Consider the following 14,478-nt stretch of genomic DNA (forward strand, 5'->3'; position numbering starts at 1 on the left):
GCCTTTTCACAGGAGTACAAAAATAGCTGCCATTATTCTTTGTTAGTGTGTGTCTAGACATTTGCAAGATCTACACAACACCTTATTGAGGCCCAGCGTGCATGTGTTTGTGTGTGTGTGTGCGTGTATGATTGTATGTGCGCGTGTGTATATTTGTCAGAGGATTGATTCTGTGTAGTTGGACCATCCATCACTTTCGTCATACCTCCATGTCTCCCTTAACCCCGTTATCTCATGCTCCCTCCTTCCTCCCTCTCTGTCTCTTTTCATATCCTTTCATGTCCCCCACACCCCCACCCCCCAGCTCCCGTCTGTGATAGCCCACCACACTCATTCACTTCTGTTACTCCGAGCTACAAAACCACAGAGGAACGTTTATGCCTGTTTCTGCTCACAGTACAATTCTCTGCCGGTGTTTGGTGCCGGCTGAGCTCTTGTATATGCCGCGGTGCCTGCTCCCTGCAATCACACTCAGTCAGTCCTTCACAGACCCTTGAGGGAGTACATGAGATGTGGAAATCTGCCTCCCCAACCCATCGTTCCTCCCCGAGGGCTCATCATGTATTTATGACAGCTGAGCTGAACTCTTCGTCTGGGTGTTAAGCGGACAACCGCACACACCAAGGCCTGAGCGCTGAGCCGCCCGGCCGCACGGTGTCATTTCTCTTCCCCGGTGACGTGGCGGTGGCGGCGTCGTGATCAGAGCAGGATTGGTGTGGTTCTGCTCAGACGTCTCCATACATCAGCGGGGAGAGAGCAGCGATTCTCTCCCTCCTGCCGGAGCCTCATCTCTGGCTTAGATGCCAGCCATGAGACTGGACCATCTTCTTTCCGTCTCATATGTCACTGTGTGTGTGTGTGTGTGTTTGTGTGTATTTCCATGTGGTTGGATGTGATTTATGAGAGTTTCCAGTCGCAGTATGTAATAACTGAATGTAAAATGGAGGGCTATTTGTATTTTTATGGTTCCGTGTCAGATTTGATGTTTTTCATGAAACTGCTGACAGCATTTTTGACAAACAGTTTTCATGACAATTTGTGTTATTTTACAAGATGTTCCAAGGTCATCAGTGATCCAGCCAATGTTTCTAGGAGATCAGGCGAAGGTTGATGAGTTTTGGCAAACGTTAAAGAGAAAAAAATCTGTCAACAGCCCCAACACATGAATCAGAAAAATTCAGGCCTAGGCGCATAACTACAAAAGTAGGACAACCAATATTTTCAGCCTTTGTAAAAAAAAACTAAACAAAAAAACAACTTTTAAACAAAGACTAAGTTTGAGTGTCTGTTGGCAGAAACAGCAGGCCTCTATGTCTCATCTTTAGCCAGCCATCCTGTTCAGTGTGTTCATGAGGTATCAAACCTCGGCAGGAATGAGTCATTGTGTGTGTGTGTTTAAACTGAACAGCAATGAGGCAACGTTGACAGGACACAGGACACAAAAAGCTGGGAATAAGACAAACAACGTACTGGTCACACAATTTAGTTTTTCACGTGGTTTTAACATGCCATTAATGAATATTTGATGTGAAGGCATTCCTCACTTTAAAGTGCTACAATGTCTTAATGAAGTGATTGTTTTGCTATTTTTCCATTTAAGTTTTGGATAATTCTGATAAACATTGGTTCCTAATTCTAAGTAGTAGACATGAGTTCAAACTAAGGCTTTCACAAACTGTTGCAGATATACCACATATGAATGAATCTCCTAGATTTTGTGCACCTACTGCCTCATCATGGCCGATAGGGGCCCCTCCTCATGTGTGTGTGTGTGTCTGTATGTGTGTGTTCTTGAGCACGTGCGATCAGTGAAGGCTGACTCAGCAGAGCTGCGGCCCAGCTGTCGTCTAGTCGCATGCACCCATCCCTTTGGATCTCCACAGGTCAGAGGTCATAATACGAGTCCTGCGCGGCTCCCATTACTGCCTGCCTCTCAAGGACACACACACACACACGAATGGTAATTATGTTTGTAACGTCACACACCAATGATCCAAAACCATTAGGGCTCAGTTACTGAGTGTGGTTAGTGCTCTAGTGATTTCTGCTTCCATTTACACTTCAGGGGATCAGATATCAATGAAGACGGTCATGTGATGGAAATAGCTCCATCTTATCTGATTTAAATTGCATCTAAATGGAAGCCTGGGAAAGATAGGAAGACTCAAATTTGAATCAATTTAACAGTCACATTTTTCATACAAGTTCTGAAATGTCCAGCAGTGTATCCATGCTTATGATTTCACAGTGCTACCTGTATCAATTATGGCTTAACTGCAACAGTCACACCTACCTGTGGTAAAGTATTGGAATTTTGCTACAATCAACATAGTAAATGGTCAACTTTTACACCGTAAAATTGTAGTGGTCTTACTGCGCCCTCTAGTGGTAGCGAGGGAACAGCAGCGCAAAGACAAGCCAATCGTCATTCCACTGAACTATTATTAAACCAAAAATTGCCATTGAGGACAAACGTTATCTTAAAAATTATTTTATTATTATATTTAATTATATATCACAGACTTTCAGTGGCAGTTCACCAGTTCAGCATCATGAAGTTACATCTACTACACATACTGATGCATTTCACAGATAGGCAGGTCACATGTAAGATCATAGTCCAGATATATGCATCTAACAAAAACACTCACAAACACATTTGAAAAATGTAATTATATGAAATTTCTTAAATATGAATTATTCATTATTGTGCTTTACAGTGAGTACACACTGTAGTCAACTCAACCATTGGAGTGCATCTCTATACCATCATTCAATATGCGTCTATTGTATAATTTACACACACATGGCCTTAATAATGCTTCAACAGTCACTGCACAATACCCTCTACGTGAAGACACGGTACAGCACGCGCTTGCCCTAATATCAGGTTAGCAATGGCCATCAAATCTATTGCACACTTTGTACTTTATATATAATAGACATTGCTTACAATGAAAATGTTCAGTCAGTAACCACAGATTCATATTGTTTAAGCATGACCCAAACTGATCTCAGTCAGTTGACATGTATACATATTCATACCACGCTGTAGTAGTAGTAGGCCCTCTGGATAATGTTTCTTGGGACTATAGTAGCTACACAAGTCTGCTTCTCTATGAAGCCTTTTTAAAATATCTGACATCAATATCACGTTACTGTATACTTCTGTTGGATTTATATCTACATTATCGCACGGTTTTCTCAGCAGGATCAATAAATAGACTGCACTCTCGGGTCCCATCCTGTGACAGACTTGGTGCTCCCTGCCTCTGCCTTCAGAGACGATCCCCATCTCTCCAGTACCAACCCTCCTCACCGGGGCCTCCAAGGAGAGAGCAGGGAGCCAAAACACCAAATCAAACTCCTGATGTACTGTAAGTGTCTGTGGGCCGAGCTCTGATTGGCCGGGCGTTTATGTCATTTGTCGTCCCCAGGGCAACCCAGAGCAGAGTGCTAAGTCAGAAAGGGCCAGGAGGAGAGTGCCTCAGTGACCTGACCCAGGTGCCATGTCCACCACAGCTCCCGATCACCATGCTTATCTAGCCAAAAGGTCCACACAGGGTTTCCCCAGCCGTCGTTCAGGGGGTCAAAGGTTACGGAGGCGATCCTCCTTAGGCCGGAGCGCGAAGAGACGACGGTAGCAGAGCTGGACACCAGGCCCTGTGGGAGTCTAAAATCGGGAACAGTCTCAGTTAACAACAGGAGATCCATCCCACAGACACAATACAGCCGTGAGGAGGAGCTAGGCATGTTACCTGAAAACTGAGGCAGTGTGTATCTTGGGGGAGGGGGACTGTTAACCTTCCTAACAGTTGCACTGCTCCCTGGCCTGTGCCGAGGCTCCCTGTGGCGACTGGCGCAGGTGTCTCACCGTCGTGTCTCCGTACTGGATCCCCGAGCCCATCCTCTCTGGGTCCAGCTCACCTACGGCAGGGACACATCCACGCACGGGTGAGAACGCCCCGACGCTACCCCCCCTTCACTCGCGCTCGCACGCCGGGAAAAAGGTCTGCGTGAGTGCAGCTTGGCGGGTTACCTGACTCGATCTTGTTGAGGATGGTGCGGGCGCATTTGAGGAAGGCCTCCTCCACGTTCTCTCCGGTGAGCGCGCTCGTCTCCAGGAACATCAGCTCTGTGGAGACAACAAGCACAGGCATGTGCCGTCACCCTACCGCTCTCCTCCTCGCTCCCACGCTGAGGCCCACGCTGAGGCTGAGGCCCACGCTGAGGCTGAGGCCCACGCTGAGGCTGAGGCCTGGGCCGAGGCCCGTCCAGCCTGGCTGGTGCCAGGGGATCCGCTACGTTACCGTTCTCCTGGGCGAAGCGGGACGCCTCCAGGAAGGTGACCTCGCGCTCGGCCTCCAGGTCCTTCTTGTTCCCGCAGAGGATGATGACGATGTTCGGACTGGCCAGCGTCCGTGCGTCCGTCAGCCAGTTCGTTAGCGCGTTGTAGGTTTCCCGACTTGGCGAGAGACAGACAGACCAGAGATTAGGATGGCTGGATGGATAGATTCAGGCTGGATAGTAGGTTCATAGCAGGGCACACGACATTTGAACTTGAGCCAATGTGTTACCTGGTGATGTCATAAACCAGGAGAGCCCCTGCTGCTCCTCTGTAGTAGCTGCGCGTCACAGACCTGGGAGCCCAAGAGCAGACCACGACTCAGAACACTCTGCCAGCGCGTAACAACCAAGGTTGCGAGAGCCTCTATGGTACACATCATCAGACACTACCTGAATCGCTCCTGCCCAGCTGTGTCCCAAATCTGCAGTTTGACCGTCTTGCCAGCCACCATCACCACGCGTGAGCCAAACTCCACCCCGATGGTGTGGCTGGAGTCCTGCTTGACTACATGGACAACAATGCAAACAACAGGTCAGTGTGGACTGCCTTGAGGAGATAAGCCTCGTGCAGGCTTTCATGGGTGATGCAAGGTTGCTTGTTTACTGTAAATGTTCTGGGTGTGTTTGCCTTGACGGGAGGGTTAGAGAGCGTGCGATTCTGAATTCTACAGCTAGTGCTGGGATCTTACACTTGTTCTCTATGAACTGGTGGAGTATACAGGATTTTCCTGATCCAGCACTTCCAATCACCAAGAACTTGAAAAGGAAATCTGAAGAGGAGGGAATGATTAATTAAACATGAAAGGCACAGACATTAGCATGTGGCTAGGGATCAGGCTAGATGGGCTCTTTTTAAGAGTCGTTTCTTATTTCCAGAGTCAAGGCCTCGTCCTTTACATGAACTATTACTCAACTGAGCCCTGCTAACACTCTTAGATGGCAAGCTAGCAAGGTAGATTTAGCTTCGTATTCGTAAGCTTTAACTAGCTAGCTAGCTGGGTACCAATTGAAGAGAGGATAGGCAATATTGGCAGCTGATGTCGAAATTCATTCACTTTTAAAGAACCCCAATGACACAAGGACGACGCGACAAATAACAAACACGAAAACATTGCAAGTTAACTTTGCTCGGCTAGACGGTTAATCTCCAGACGTTGGCGTAAAAATAATTGACTGCCAAGACATGTCTATTTTGCTAGCTAGCTTGGGCTACCGCTAAATAAACAAGCTAGAGTCGGGCTGCAAATTAATACTTTCCTTACCATATGTCTCTGTCATTATCCTTGCCGGATTCAAGTTCACCGGTGGCTGAAACGTTATTTGTGAAGAGCAAAGACAATGTATCGTTAGCTCGATAGCAACTGTGTTCGATATTATTTGGCGTTTATTCTGGGGGACTCATACATCTCTGGCTGGCTAGCTGAATAGCAACATTACATTGGACAGCATAGGAGTTAGCGCAGGCTTGATGGGACGTGATGACGATATTGCGACGTTGCATGAGTCTATTTTACCTACAACCTTTTAAAGAAGTGTTAAATGAGGTATCATCTTCCTGTGGATGCTAAATTACATTTAAATTGCTCTGTGTTCACCTGTTCAGCAGCTCCAGCAGCAGATATTCAGTAAAACGCTATGCAAGAAATGTTCAGATATTTATTCAATCAGAATGGTATGCAAAAATGGAAGAAACGTGAACAAATGCAGTTTAACACGCCTTTACTTCAGTTACAGTAGCCACACGATCATATTTAGTCCAGCCATTCAGTATTTTGTGATGGCGATTGATTTGTGATATAAAAATCCCACTAACCCATTTGACCAAGTGCCTTCCACTCCAAATATTGCATCTTCTTGTAGTGTAAGTATGTGCCTTGACCAAAAGTGACCGAGTTTTCATTCTGGCTCCCGTTAACAGACAAATATGGGAAAATGGTAACAAAAGCACTTCCATCAAAATAACCCCCCCCCCCTCCCCCCCATTAGGTCCCTATAGCCTTATCCAGAGCAGTCCAGGACAGTCCAGGTGGCCCGATAAGACATGTGAGTGACACCCTCCTCTGCTGCAGCCCCTTCTACTCATCACTTGGACTTCAGTTTTGGTTTGGGGGCAGGGGCAGGGGCAGGGGCTGGCACAGGGGCAAGGGCAGGGTCAGAGTCAGGAGCAGGGACAGAAACAGGTCTGATCTTTCTGTACATCCTCTTAAACCTGTGAAGACAGTAAACCAGAAATATAGGCCTGAAAATGACAGTTTATGTCATGAGATTAGTATCTTTCATCAATGGCATCTAGAATTGTTGGACTGTTTTGACCTGAATTTTGAAAAACTGAATATTTAATGTCCCTATAGGGTGTGCGCCTAAAAATAAACATGAGTAAAACTAGAACATCATCACAGTAAAATAGGGCTCACATGTTTTTGATTCTCCTCAGGAAACCCTTGACCGCTCTCACCAGCTTCTTTATCCGTCCCTGTTACCCAAAACAAGAGCTGGTTAGCAAACTTCCCAGTGGATTGCTGTCAAACAGTGCTTCTTAGATGTGTCCCAGTCATGACTTCCAGGGTCGACGATGACCATTCTGCTGCCTTACCTGCTGCTTTTTGTAAAGTAGCGGAAAAGAGAAGAGGCAGATGACACCTGAGAAAAGAGAATTAATTGATGAGTCGTCTGTGTGAGTCATTTGTGAGAAGAGGAAGTTCATATGCAGATGTGGACCGGTAGAGTCTTACCAGCAATCACCAGGGTTAGTCCATTGGTCAGTATTCCCACATAGGACAACAGGTACAACAACACTGCAAACTGAACAACAACAAAGTGGGGAAGATAGTTTGATTTCATATGTGGAACAGGCTTGTGGACCACTGAGTCTAACACGCTCCTGAAACACTATACATCCAAATCCTTTTAAGGTACTAGAGTAGAAGATGTGATCGGTGACCTCTGACCTTCACAGAATCCGTGATGCTGCCAATGAACAGCAGGCGTTTGAGCTCCGTAAGACCAAACGCAATCAGCAGCACCGCCTTCTCCACCAACACCACTGTATCTTCATTCGTCAGTGAGCTGTCCTCATCCAGGTAAGTCCTAAGGGAAACACACAAACACACGCAAGTATTTACTCTGAATGAATGATATGGCACTCCAAAGAACAGCATGGTGGTTTCTCCTCAAGGACAGAGGTCTGGACTCACTGGAAGGGCTGTTCCTTTTCAGGGTTCCAGCGAAGGAGCTCCAACAACTTGTAGTAGAAGCGCAGGGGAAAGGTGACACACAGGATGCCCAGGCCCAGGTAGGACAGCACTGTGAGGGCACTGAGCTGGAACAGGCTGGCCAGGCCCACCACCAGCCCAGTGAACACCACTCCTGTCTTCCCCATGTTCTTCCAGTACACCAGCTCCACAACTGGCCACAGGCAATATGGGTTTATGAATGAGCGAGCAAATGAAACGTGGCCTGACTGCTTTGAATGAATGATCTAGGGAGACAGGCTGATGTACTGTCTACAAGGCACAGCTGAAGGATGTAGCATGGAATGCTTTTGTTTTTGTTTGTGTGAGAGAGTCAACCCCTTTTTTCTTCTACAGTGATGGTGGGAATGATGATATTATTCCAGCTAAACATACTACTGTTATGATTTAAATGATGAAGATGATTTAGAATCAAGAGTCAATAAAGAGTGATTGATATAAACCAGTTTAATATATATCAATCTAGGACAGCAATCCAGAGATGTCTATTGTGTGATCCCTCATTGATGATACTGTATATTGAGGGTGACAACCGGAGCTTGCTTCCGTAGCAACCAAAGTAACATACATGTTGACAGAAGTAGCCACATATACAGATGTTTACCACCAAAATCACTACTTATAATACCTAATTACGCATAACTACCTTTCCAAGGCCTGATGTGTGCAGTATGTAAATGGTTTATATTTCCCCATCAGAGGGAGAGGAAAGGAGAGCACAGACATGTTCACACAGCATGCACAGGCAAGCACACACACACACACACTCAATCAATCAGTGAGAAGCATGTGCTAGCAGATCTGTTTAGCCCTGTTAGAGCTGGTATAGCACTGTCCACAACAGCTGAAGCTTCAAATGAGCTCCCTAACCCCAGTGTAAATCTAGAGAGGTAATTATCTAATTAAAACTAACATCAAGGAATCCTGCGCCCACACATACAGCTCCTCCTCGGTCCCAACACGTAGCCCTGTATTGTATCCACAACAGCTGTACCCAGGGTGATTCAACATGGCCAGGCCAGATTAAATCTCAGAGCAGTCATCAATCTACGGAGCCAAATCAGGAGATGAAGGCTCCTGCTGTGCAATTCTGTTAAAACAATAATTTTTTCCCGTTCATTGTATGTCTGACCATCAATTCTAACTCGGTGTGATGTTACAGTAGCGATCTTGAGCTTATCTAGCAACAGATTTTTCAGTGGTCAGTCTGGCTCCAACTGACCTGGCCCTAGGAAGTCCCCTCTTTAGATCACCCACCCCCAGCTACACTCCTCCAGCCCCCCCCCCCCCTACCCCCCTCTATAGTCCACTCTACCTGGAATCACACACCCTTTGCCAGCTTACCTTTGGTGGCCATCTCAGCAGCTGTTGTCTTGCTGCTTAGCCCTCTCCTTAAGCCCCCTGCACTCCCACTGTATGAGTCCGGTCCCCAGGCTTTTTTTGGCCACCCCAGCCCTGTCAGCAGTATAAGGTCTGGCTGGCCTAATTTTATCCTGTATTGGATACCCTGTTTGAGGTCTCGCTCTCTCTCTCTCGCTCACACACACACACACACACACACTCTCTCTCTCTCTCGTTCACACGCTCTCTCTTGCTCTCTCTCCCCTCTTACACACACACACACACACACACACACACACAACTTGAGGAACCTGAGACGTCACCATGTGCATGAGCGCAGGCAGTTCCGTGGTCTCCGGAGAGAGCCCTGGTTTAGTGTGATTGGTTGATTATCCAAAATAAGCAGTCTTCCCCCAGTCAGACAGAGGGACAGGTTAGTAAAAACTACTGTACTTACTACCCATACCCTAAACATAACATTTCAGAATTGCTGCATGTATACATGTTTTTAGAGTAATGTGAAGATACTTTTCAAACCATTGCTAAATAGACAAACACAATATAAAAATGTCAAAATATGGTTTTGAATTTGCATATGAAATACATATATAAATAGGTCTGATTGTTCTGAATGAATGACTGCGACCACCACAAAGTGCGTCATTCACACAGCTTTCGCTCGAGGCACGCACCACAAACACATGACTCATATATTCTAAAGGGAGCATCGTTGTGCATAAAATGAGCCTTGTCTCCTCTCCATTCATCTCACTCTCACTCTCCTCCCTTCCATCCCCCCCTCTCTGTTTTTCCCTCCTGCCCTCCATGTGTCTCTCCCCCTCCTCCCCCTCCTCTCTCCCACATGCAGTACTATGTGCTGCTGTATATAGAAGGCTGACGCTCCTGTAATCCCCAGGAGTAGATGCCGGGTAATCCAGCCTCATCAAAGGTCGAGATTAACCAACCTGGAAGGGGAGGGATGAGAACCAGAGCTACAGATAGGAGCGGAGGGAGGGAGAGAGGGAGGGAGGGAACAAAAGAGAGTGATAGCGTATGCATGACAGGGGCGAGCTTTTCTGCTTACGGATTGGTGCACAGAAATAGCCAGCCAATTGGATGGAAGGAAGGGAAAATAACAAGACTAAGGGAGAGCTGGAGAAAGAGGGAAGAGCTATGAAAAAGAGAGGGAGACGGTGAGATCACAGGACTACAGTAGAGAGGAATAACCTAGCGTGGATCAATGATGAGAAGCGGAGGGATAAAGAACCACTGAGAAAACACAGGCCGGGGAGAGGAGAGGACAAACAGGAGATGGGCGGGGAGAGAAGGATTCCCAGCCGTCGCGGAGAAAATCAATCAGCCAGACCAACAGCATCCGTCCGGGCAGCCATGCACTGAGGCCTGGAGCTGCAGCACTCCGCAAACACGGCTCAGGCCCAGCACCAGGCACCCGGGCCTGCTGGCCTCGGCTCCCAGCAGCAGGCCAAGCCCTCAACGAGAAAGAAGATCCCCATTGGTCCACTGCACAGAGCAGCCATGAGGACGGCCAGGAAGGGCAACGTGGAGATGCCTGCTTTCGTGCGGCAGCTGGTGAAGGAGACAGAGAAGAGGGTCAGCTCCTTCTTCAAAGGAGGCCGTGGGGGAGCCGAGCCAACGGAAGGGGAGGCAGAGGAGGTGATCCCCAGTCCCTACTTAGACCGCCCCGTTCTGGATAAGCTAACCGAGGAGGGCTGCTCCAGATGGGGTCTTAACTATGCCCTGGGCAGCATGCAGGGCTGGAGGGCCAACATGGAGGACTTCCACAACTGTGTGCCACAGCTCGGCGGACAAATGGCTGACTGGAGCTTCTTCGCTGTCTTTGATGGTCATGCGGGCAACTGTGTGGCCCATTACTGCTCCCAACACCTGCTGACTCAGATCCTGACCACAGGTGACGCTGATTGACAATGATCTGTACCTCTTGCCACATCATCTTTCATCATCGTCATTTCTCATCCGAAAAGTCTTGAAAATGTGTACCTCTATATATTGAATTTATCCTGTCCTATTGAGATTTAATTATTTCGTTATTGCTATTATTTATAGCAATAACAAGTGTTTGATTTAGCTGATATTTAGTGGTGATGCTCTGAAAATGTGTAATGTCTTTGGAGTGTAATGTTTTCATGCGTGTGCGTGTTTGTGTAGGAGCCATCGGGCCCGAGGATGATGCCGAGAAGGTGAGAGGAGGCCTCATTGAGGGCTTCCTGCAGACAGACAAGCAGCTGCACACAGTGGCCCGGCGCGAGGGCTGGGAGCGCGGCGGCACCACCGTGGTGGCCACGCTCATCTCGCCGCGCTACATCTACTTCGCTAACTGCGGCGACTCGAGGGCCATGCTGTGCCGGGCAGGCCAGGTGGGCTTCTCCACAGAGGACCACAAGCCCTTCAGCCCTCTGGAGAGGGAGCGCATCGAAAGCGCCGGCGGCTCCGTGTCCCTGCAGCGCATCAACGGCTCCCTGGCCGTGTCCCGAGCCCTGGGAGACTTCAACTACAAGGGCGCCGAGAACCGGGAGCCCACCCAGCAGATGGTGTCCCCGGAGCCGGAGGTGTGTGTGCTGGAGCGCTCCCTTGCAGACGAGTTCCTGGTGCTGGCCTGCGACGGGGTGTGGGACACTATCACGAACGAGGAGCTGTGCGCTTTCATCCGCAGTCGGCTGTGCGTCTGCACTGACCTCAGGGAAGTCTGCTCGCAAGTCATCGACCTCTGCCTCTATAAGGTTGGTAACTGGGACAATGTGCTTGGTAAATAGAGAAAGAGATACACCTGGATATAAGCAGAGAAGCATTGGTGAACATGAAAGATTATTTACAAAATTTACAAAATGTATAAAAAAAATCTGAGATTGACAAATATATGTCCTGAGTCAAAGACACACATTACAAAATGTACTCAGTTTCATAAAAGAGAAAAGCCTGCAGTTATACTTTTATCTTAGAATGTTCTATTATGTAATAGCATAATCCCCAAGATTATTTTTTTGGGTGCAAAAAATGATTGGGAACACATCCAATACTTCTAACAGGGGCTCAGACTTTACGTGGCTACATCGGTCAAAACACACAAACATAATCTCTTTATACAAAGCACAGGCCACAAGAAGGCCAGCGAGGGACAAGTTGGCAACCTTGTGCACGCAGGGTGATTCAGCTGCTCTGGCTTTGGCTGTCGTGTCATCATCTTAGCGTGGCCTCAATGTTGTGTAACAGCCCTCGAGCTCAGACCTGCCCGACGACCTGAAAATGTCACCGTTTCTCGCTCCCTCAAACCCATGCCTGCGCTTCACCGCGACAGTTCATGGCACATCTAGTTTAGTTGGGCGTCACGGCAACTGTCCGTGTTGTGGGAGAGGAACCAAAGTGGTATTAGATTAGCAGGGTGTACGTTAGACAAAGGCTAATTTGGCCATCAGCCTTCCGCTTGATTTAGAAGCTTTTTTTTTAGCTTACCCAAGCCCTTTACTCTGGGCAACTTGTTCTTCATGCACACACAGACACAGCTTTAGAGACTCACAAACTACAGCCAACACTAACACAATTCACACTTGACCCTAAACAAAGCCACCTGTGGCTAACCCTGGTAAACACAGTGACTGAGCTTCTAGAGATGACAACAGGGATAAAGAAGTCTACAAGAGAGAATGGGAGGGCAATGGGCCCTACGTACCACCTGAACCAATTAACCTTCTTGTGACTTTAAGATACTAAGCCTTTCACTAGCACTCCAGAGATGGACAAATAGAACACAGCTCTGATTATTACAGCTCTCATTATTACTATTGTCCTTAGGGACAAACATTGCCAGCATGTTATTTGATTTGCTGTCCACATTGCTGTGCAATTTAAGGCTGTGCAAGATCATACGAGTGTTCAACATGTGTTGTTTATATATGTTACATGTGCACTCTTATGCAAACAGCATGTCCTCTCTGTGGTGGAACAATGCTTACCTTTGTAGGGAAGTCTGGACAACATCAGCATCATGCTGCTTTGCTTCCCTGGCGCCCCCCAGCTGTCAGCTGAGGCACTGCACCAAGAGGCCGAACTGGAGGACCTGCTGGAGTCCAAAGTGGCAGGTGCAGAGATGACACACACACACACACACTCCCCAGCCATTCAAAACACCACAGCTGTGATGTAATCGTTCTATCGAGCTTGAAGAGTATTCATACTGGCAATCCAGTCCAAATCCCATTTAAAAATAACAAGTGCAGTGGGATGCATATCCACTAGAGTCTCCACATTAACAGCTATATCTGTCTGAGAACTTACTGTAATCTGGGCGCTGACACGGCTTCTCCCTTCCACAGAGATCTTTGAGGAGCTGAGTGGCCGAGGGGAGGAGCCTGAACTGCTGTCCGTCCTCACGATGCTGGCGTCCACAGCCATCCCTGGTCTACCACCAGGAGGAGGCCTGCAGAGCAAGTGAGACAGCAAGTGTGTGCGAGTGTGTGTGTCTGCGTGTTTGTGTGTTTGTGTGTGTGTGTGCGTTTATGTGTGTTCAGAGAACAAATAATCAATTGCAATTTAGAAGGGGCATGCGATGGATGTATAAAAAAGAAAAATTAAAAAAAAAGAGAAAAAAAAACTGGAAACGTTACCTGCTTGTTCTCTTACCAATGTCCTGGTTTTGTTTCAGGAGGAACTGTATTATCTCTGCGTATTATCAACTGAAGGAGGCTCACCAACCTTCCCTACCCAATGTGAGTAAGTAAGCTGCAACATCATCTAACTGTTGTTTAACTACATCACGGAGGGTCTAGAAACCGTCTGTATTTCAAACAAATAGTGTCTCTTCCATGGTTTGACAGCGGCCTTATTTCATCTAGGAAGTAGGTGGTCCTGAGAAGCCCATCTAGGCTTGGAGTGTGACCAATCCGTTTGTGGCATTTGACCAATCACACAAGAGGAACTGTCGAAAGGAATTATTTTGTCTCATCAACTCAGAACATCTTACAGTAACAGGTACAATGAAAACTGAAGAATCCACAGATGTAATATATTTCTACAAGGGGGATATTTTTTATGATTCTGGACATAGATCAGCAGCAGCATGACTCAGTAGTTACAGCAACCAAATGTCTGCCTCATAATCATTCATTCAGAACTACAGTCTTAATTAATAAAACCATGATGGTTGATGTTTTTAAAATGGGATTTATAAAAGTACAATTGACGATGTGATATTTGGGGTTGTATTTCAGATTGATGTTTTGCGATTATTGTTATCCATAAGTTCCCAAACCTCTCTCTCAGTCCTATGTTTGGTCTGGTTTGCATGATCTGTACTGTGCTGCCTTACTGACCTCTTTCACAGTAGATTTAACATGTTACATGACCAGCCATGAACAGTCCATAAGCAGTCAGTAGACTCAGTAAAATGTTATCATTTATCATGCAAGATTTCCATGAATATGTACTTCTATGATATACTGTGTATAGCTATTTAATGTTTAAAGTAATGACTGTTTTCAGCCTAAATAAAGATTATTTGACTGAC

At 47.0% G+C, this 14,478-nt stretch overlaps 3 protein-coding genes across 6 annotated transcripts; 1 reads left to right on the top strand and 2 right to left on the bottom strand.

The window, feature by feature from the left end:
* Positions 1-2,475: 2,475 nt before the first annotated feature.
* LOC134039558 (ras-related protein Rab-4B-like) lies at positions 2,476-5,780 on the bottom strand. The gene is made up of 8 exons (XM_062485484.1): positions 5,610-5,780; positions 5,037-5,117; positions 4,738-4,852; positions 4,578-4,640; positions 4,311-4,465; positions 4,040-4,135; positions 3,759-3,927; positions 2,476-3,673 (listed from the first exon to the last, which is right to left on the bottom strand). Exons 1-7 carry the CDS (start codon positions 5,623-5,625, stop codon positions 3,809-3,811), a joined length of 645 nt encoding a protein of 214 aa, XP_062341468.1. The 5' UTR covers positions 5,626-5,780; the 3' UTR covers positions 2,476-3,673; positions 3,759-3,808.
* Positions 5,781-5,989: 209 nt separating this feature from the next.
* rtn2b (reticulon 2b) lies at positions 5,990-9,080 on the bottom strand. Its single transcript, XM_062485483.1, has 7 exons — positions 8,943-9,080; positions 7,542-7,752; positions 7,296-7,434; positions 7,080-7,149; positions 6,941-6,987; positions 6,762-6,820; positions 5,990-6,556 (listed from the first exon to the last, which is right to left on the bottom strand). Exons 1-7 carry the CDS (start codon positions 8,953-8,955, stop codon positions 6,430-6,432), a joined length of 666 nt encoding a protein of 221 aa, XP_062341467.1. The 5' UTR covers positions 8,956-9,080; the 3' UTR covers positions 5,990-6,429.
* Positions 9,081-9,977: 897 nt separating this feature from the next.
* ppm1nb (protein phosphatase, Mg2+/Mn2+ dependent, 1Nb (putative)) lies at positions 9,978-14,470 on the top strand. 4 transcript variants are annotated; one of them, XM_062485872.1, is made up of 6 exons: positions 9,978-10,869; positions 11,127-11,698; positions 12,937-13,054; positions 13,289-13,403; positions 13,618-13,685; positions 13,808-14,470. In XM_062485872.1, the coding sequence occupies exons 1-6, from the start codon at positions 10,476-10,478 to the stop codon at positions 13,822-13,824; spliced, it is 1,284 nt and encodes a 427-aa protein (XP_062341856.1). In that variant the 5' UTR covers positions 9,978-10,475; the 3' UTR covers positions 13,825-14,470. The 4 variants fall into 4 exon arrangements, with proteins under 4 accessions (XP_062341856.1, XP_062341857.1, XP_062341855.1 ...); XM_062485873.1 differs by having other exon boundaries at positions 13,618-13,681; positions 13,790-14,470; XM_062485871.1 differs by having other exon boundaries at positions 13,618-13,681.
* The last annotated feature ends 8 nt before the right edge of the window (positions 14,471-14,478 follow it).

The sequence above is a fragment of the Osmerus eperlanus genome, chromosome 19 (assembly GCF_963692335.1).
Source record: "Osmerus eperlanus chromosome 19, fOsmEpe2.1, whole genome shotgun sequence".
Lineage (NCBI taxonomy): Eukaryota > Metazoa > Chordata > Actinopteri > Osmeriformes > Osmeridae > Osmerus > Osmerus eperlanus.

Excerpts from the sequence above, each read along its gene's own strand:
- LOC134039558 (XM_062485484.1), bottom strand. Across the intron at positions 4,641-4,737 it reads GCTGGGCAGGAGCGATTCAG|GTCTGTGACGCGCAGCTACT; the intron begins GTAGTGTCTGAT and ends TTGGGCTCCCAG. Across the intron at positions 4,136-4,310 it reads CCGCTTCGCCCAGGAGAACG|AGCTGATGTTCCTGGAGACG; the intron begins GTAACGTAGCGG and ends TTGTCTCCACAG.
- rtn2b (XM_062485483.1), bottom strand. Across the intron at positions 7,150-7,295 it reads GCATCACGGATTCTGTGAAG|TTTGCAGTGTTGTTGTACCT; the intron begins GTCAGAGGTCAC and ends GTTGTTGTTCAG. Across the intron at positions 6,988-7,079 it reads ACTAACCCTGGTGATTGCTG|GTGTCATCTGCCTCTTCTCT; the intron begins GTAAGACTCTAC and ends CTCTTTTCTCAG.
- ppm1nb (XM_062485871.1), top strand. The coding sequence starts at position 10,476 with ATGAGGACGGCCAGGAAGGGCAACGTGGAGATGCCTGCTTTCGTGCGG. Across the intron at positions 11,699-12,936 it reads TCGACCTCTGCCTCTATAAG|GGAAGTCTGGACAACATCAG; the intron begins GTTGGTAACTGG and ends TTACCTTTGTAG. Across the intron at positions 13,055-13,288 it reads GCTGGAGTCCAAAGTGGCAG|AGATCTTTGAGGAGCTGAGT; the intron begins GTGCAGAGATGA and ends TCCCTTCCACAG.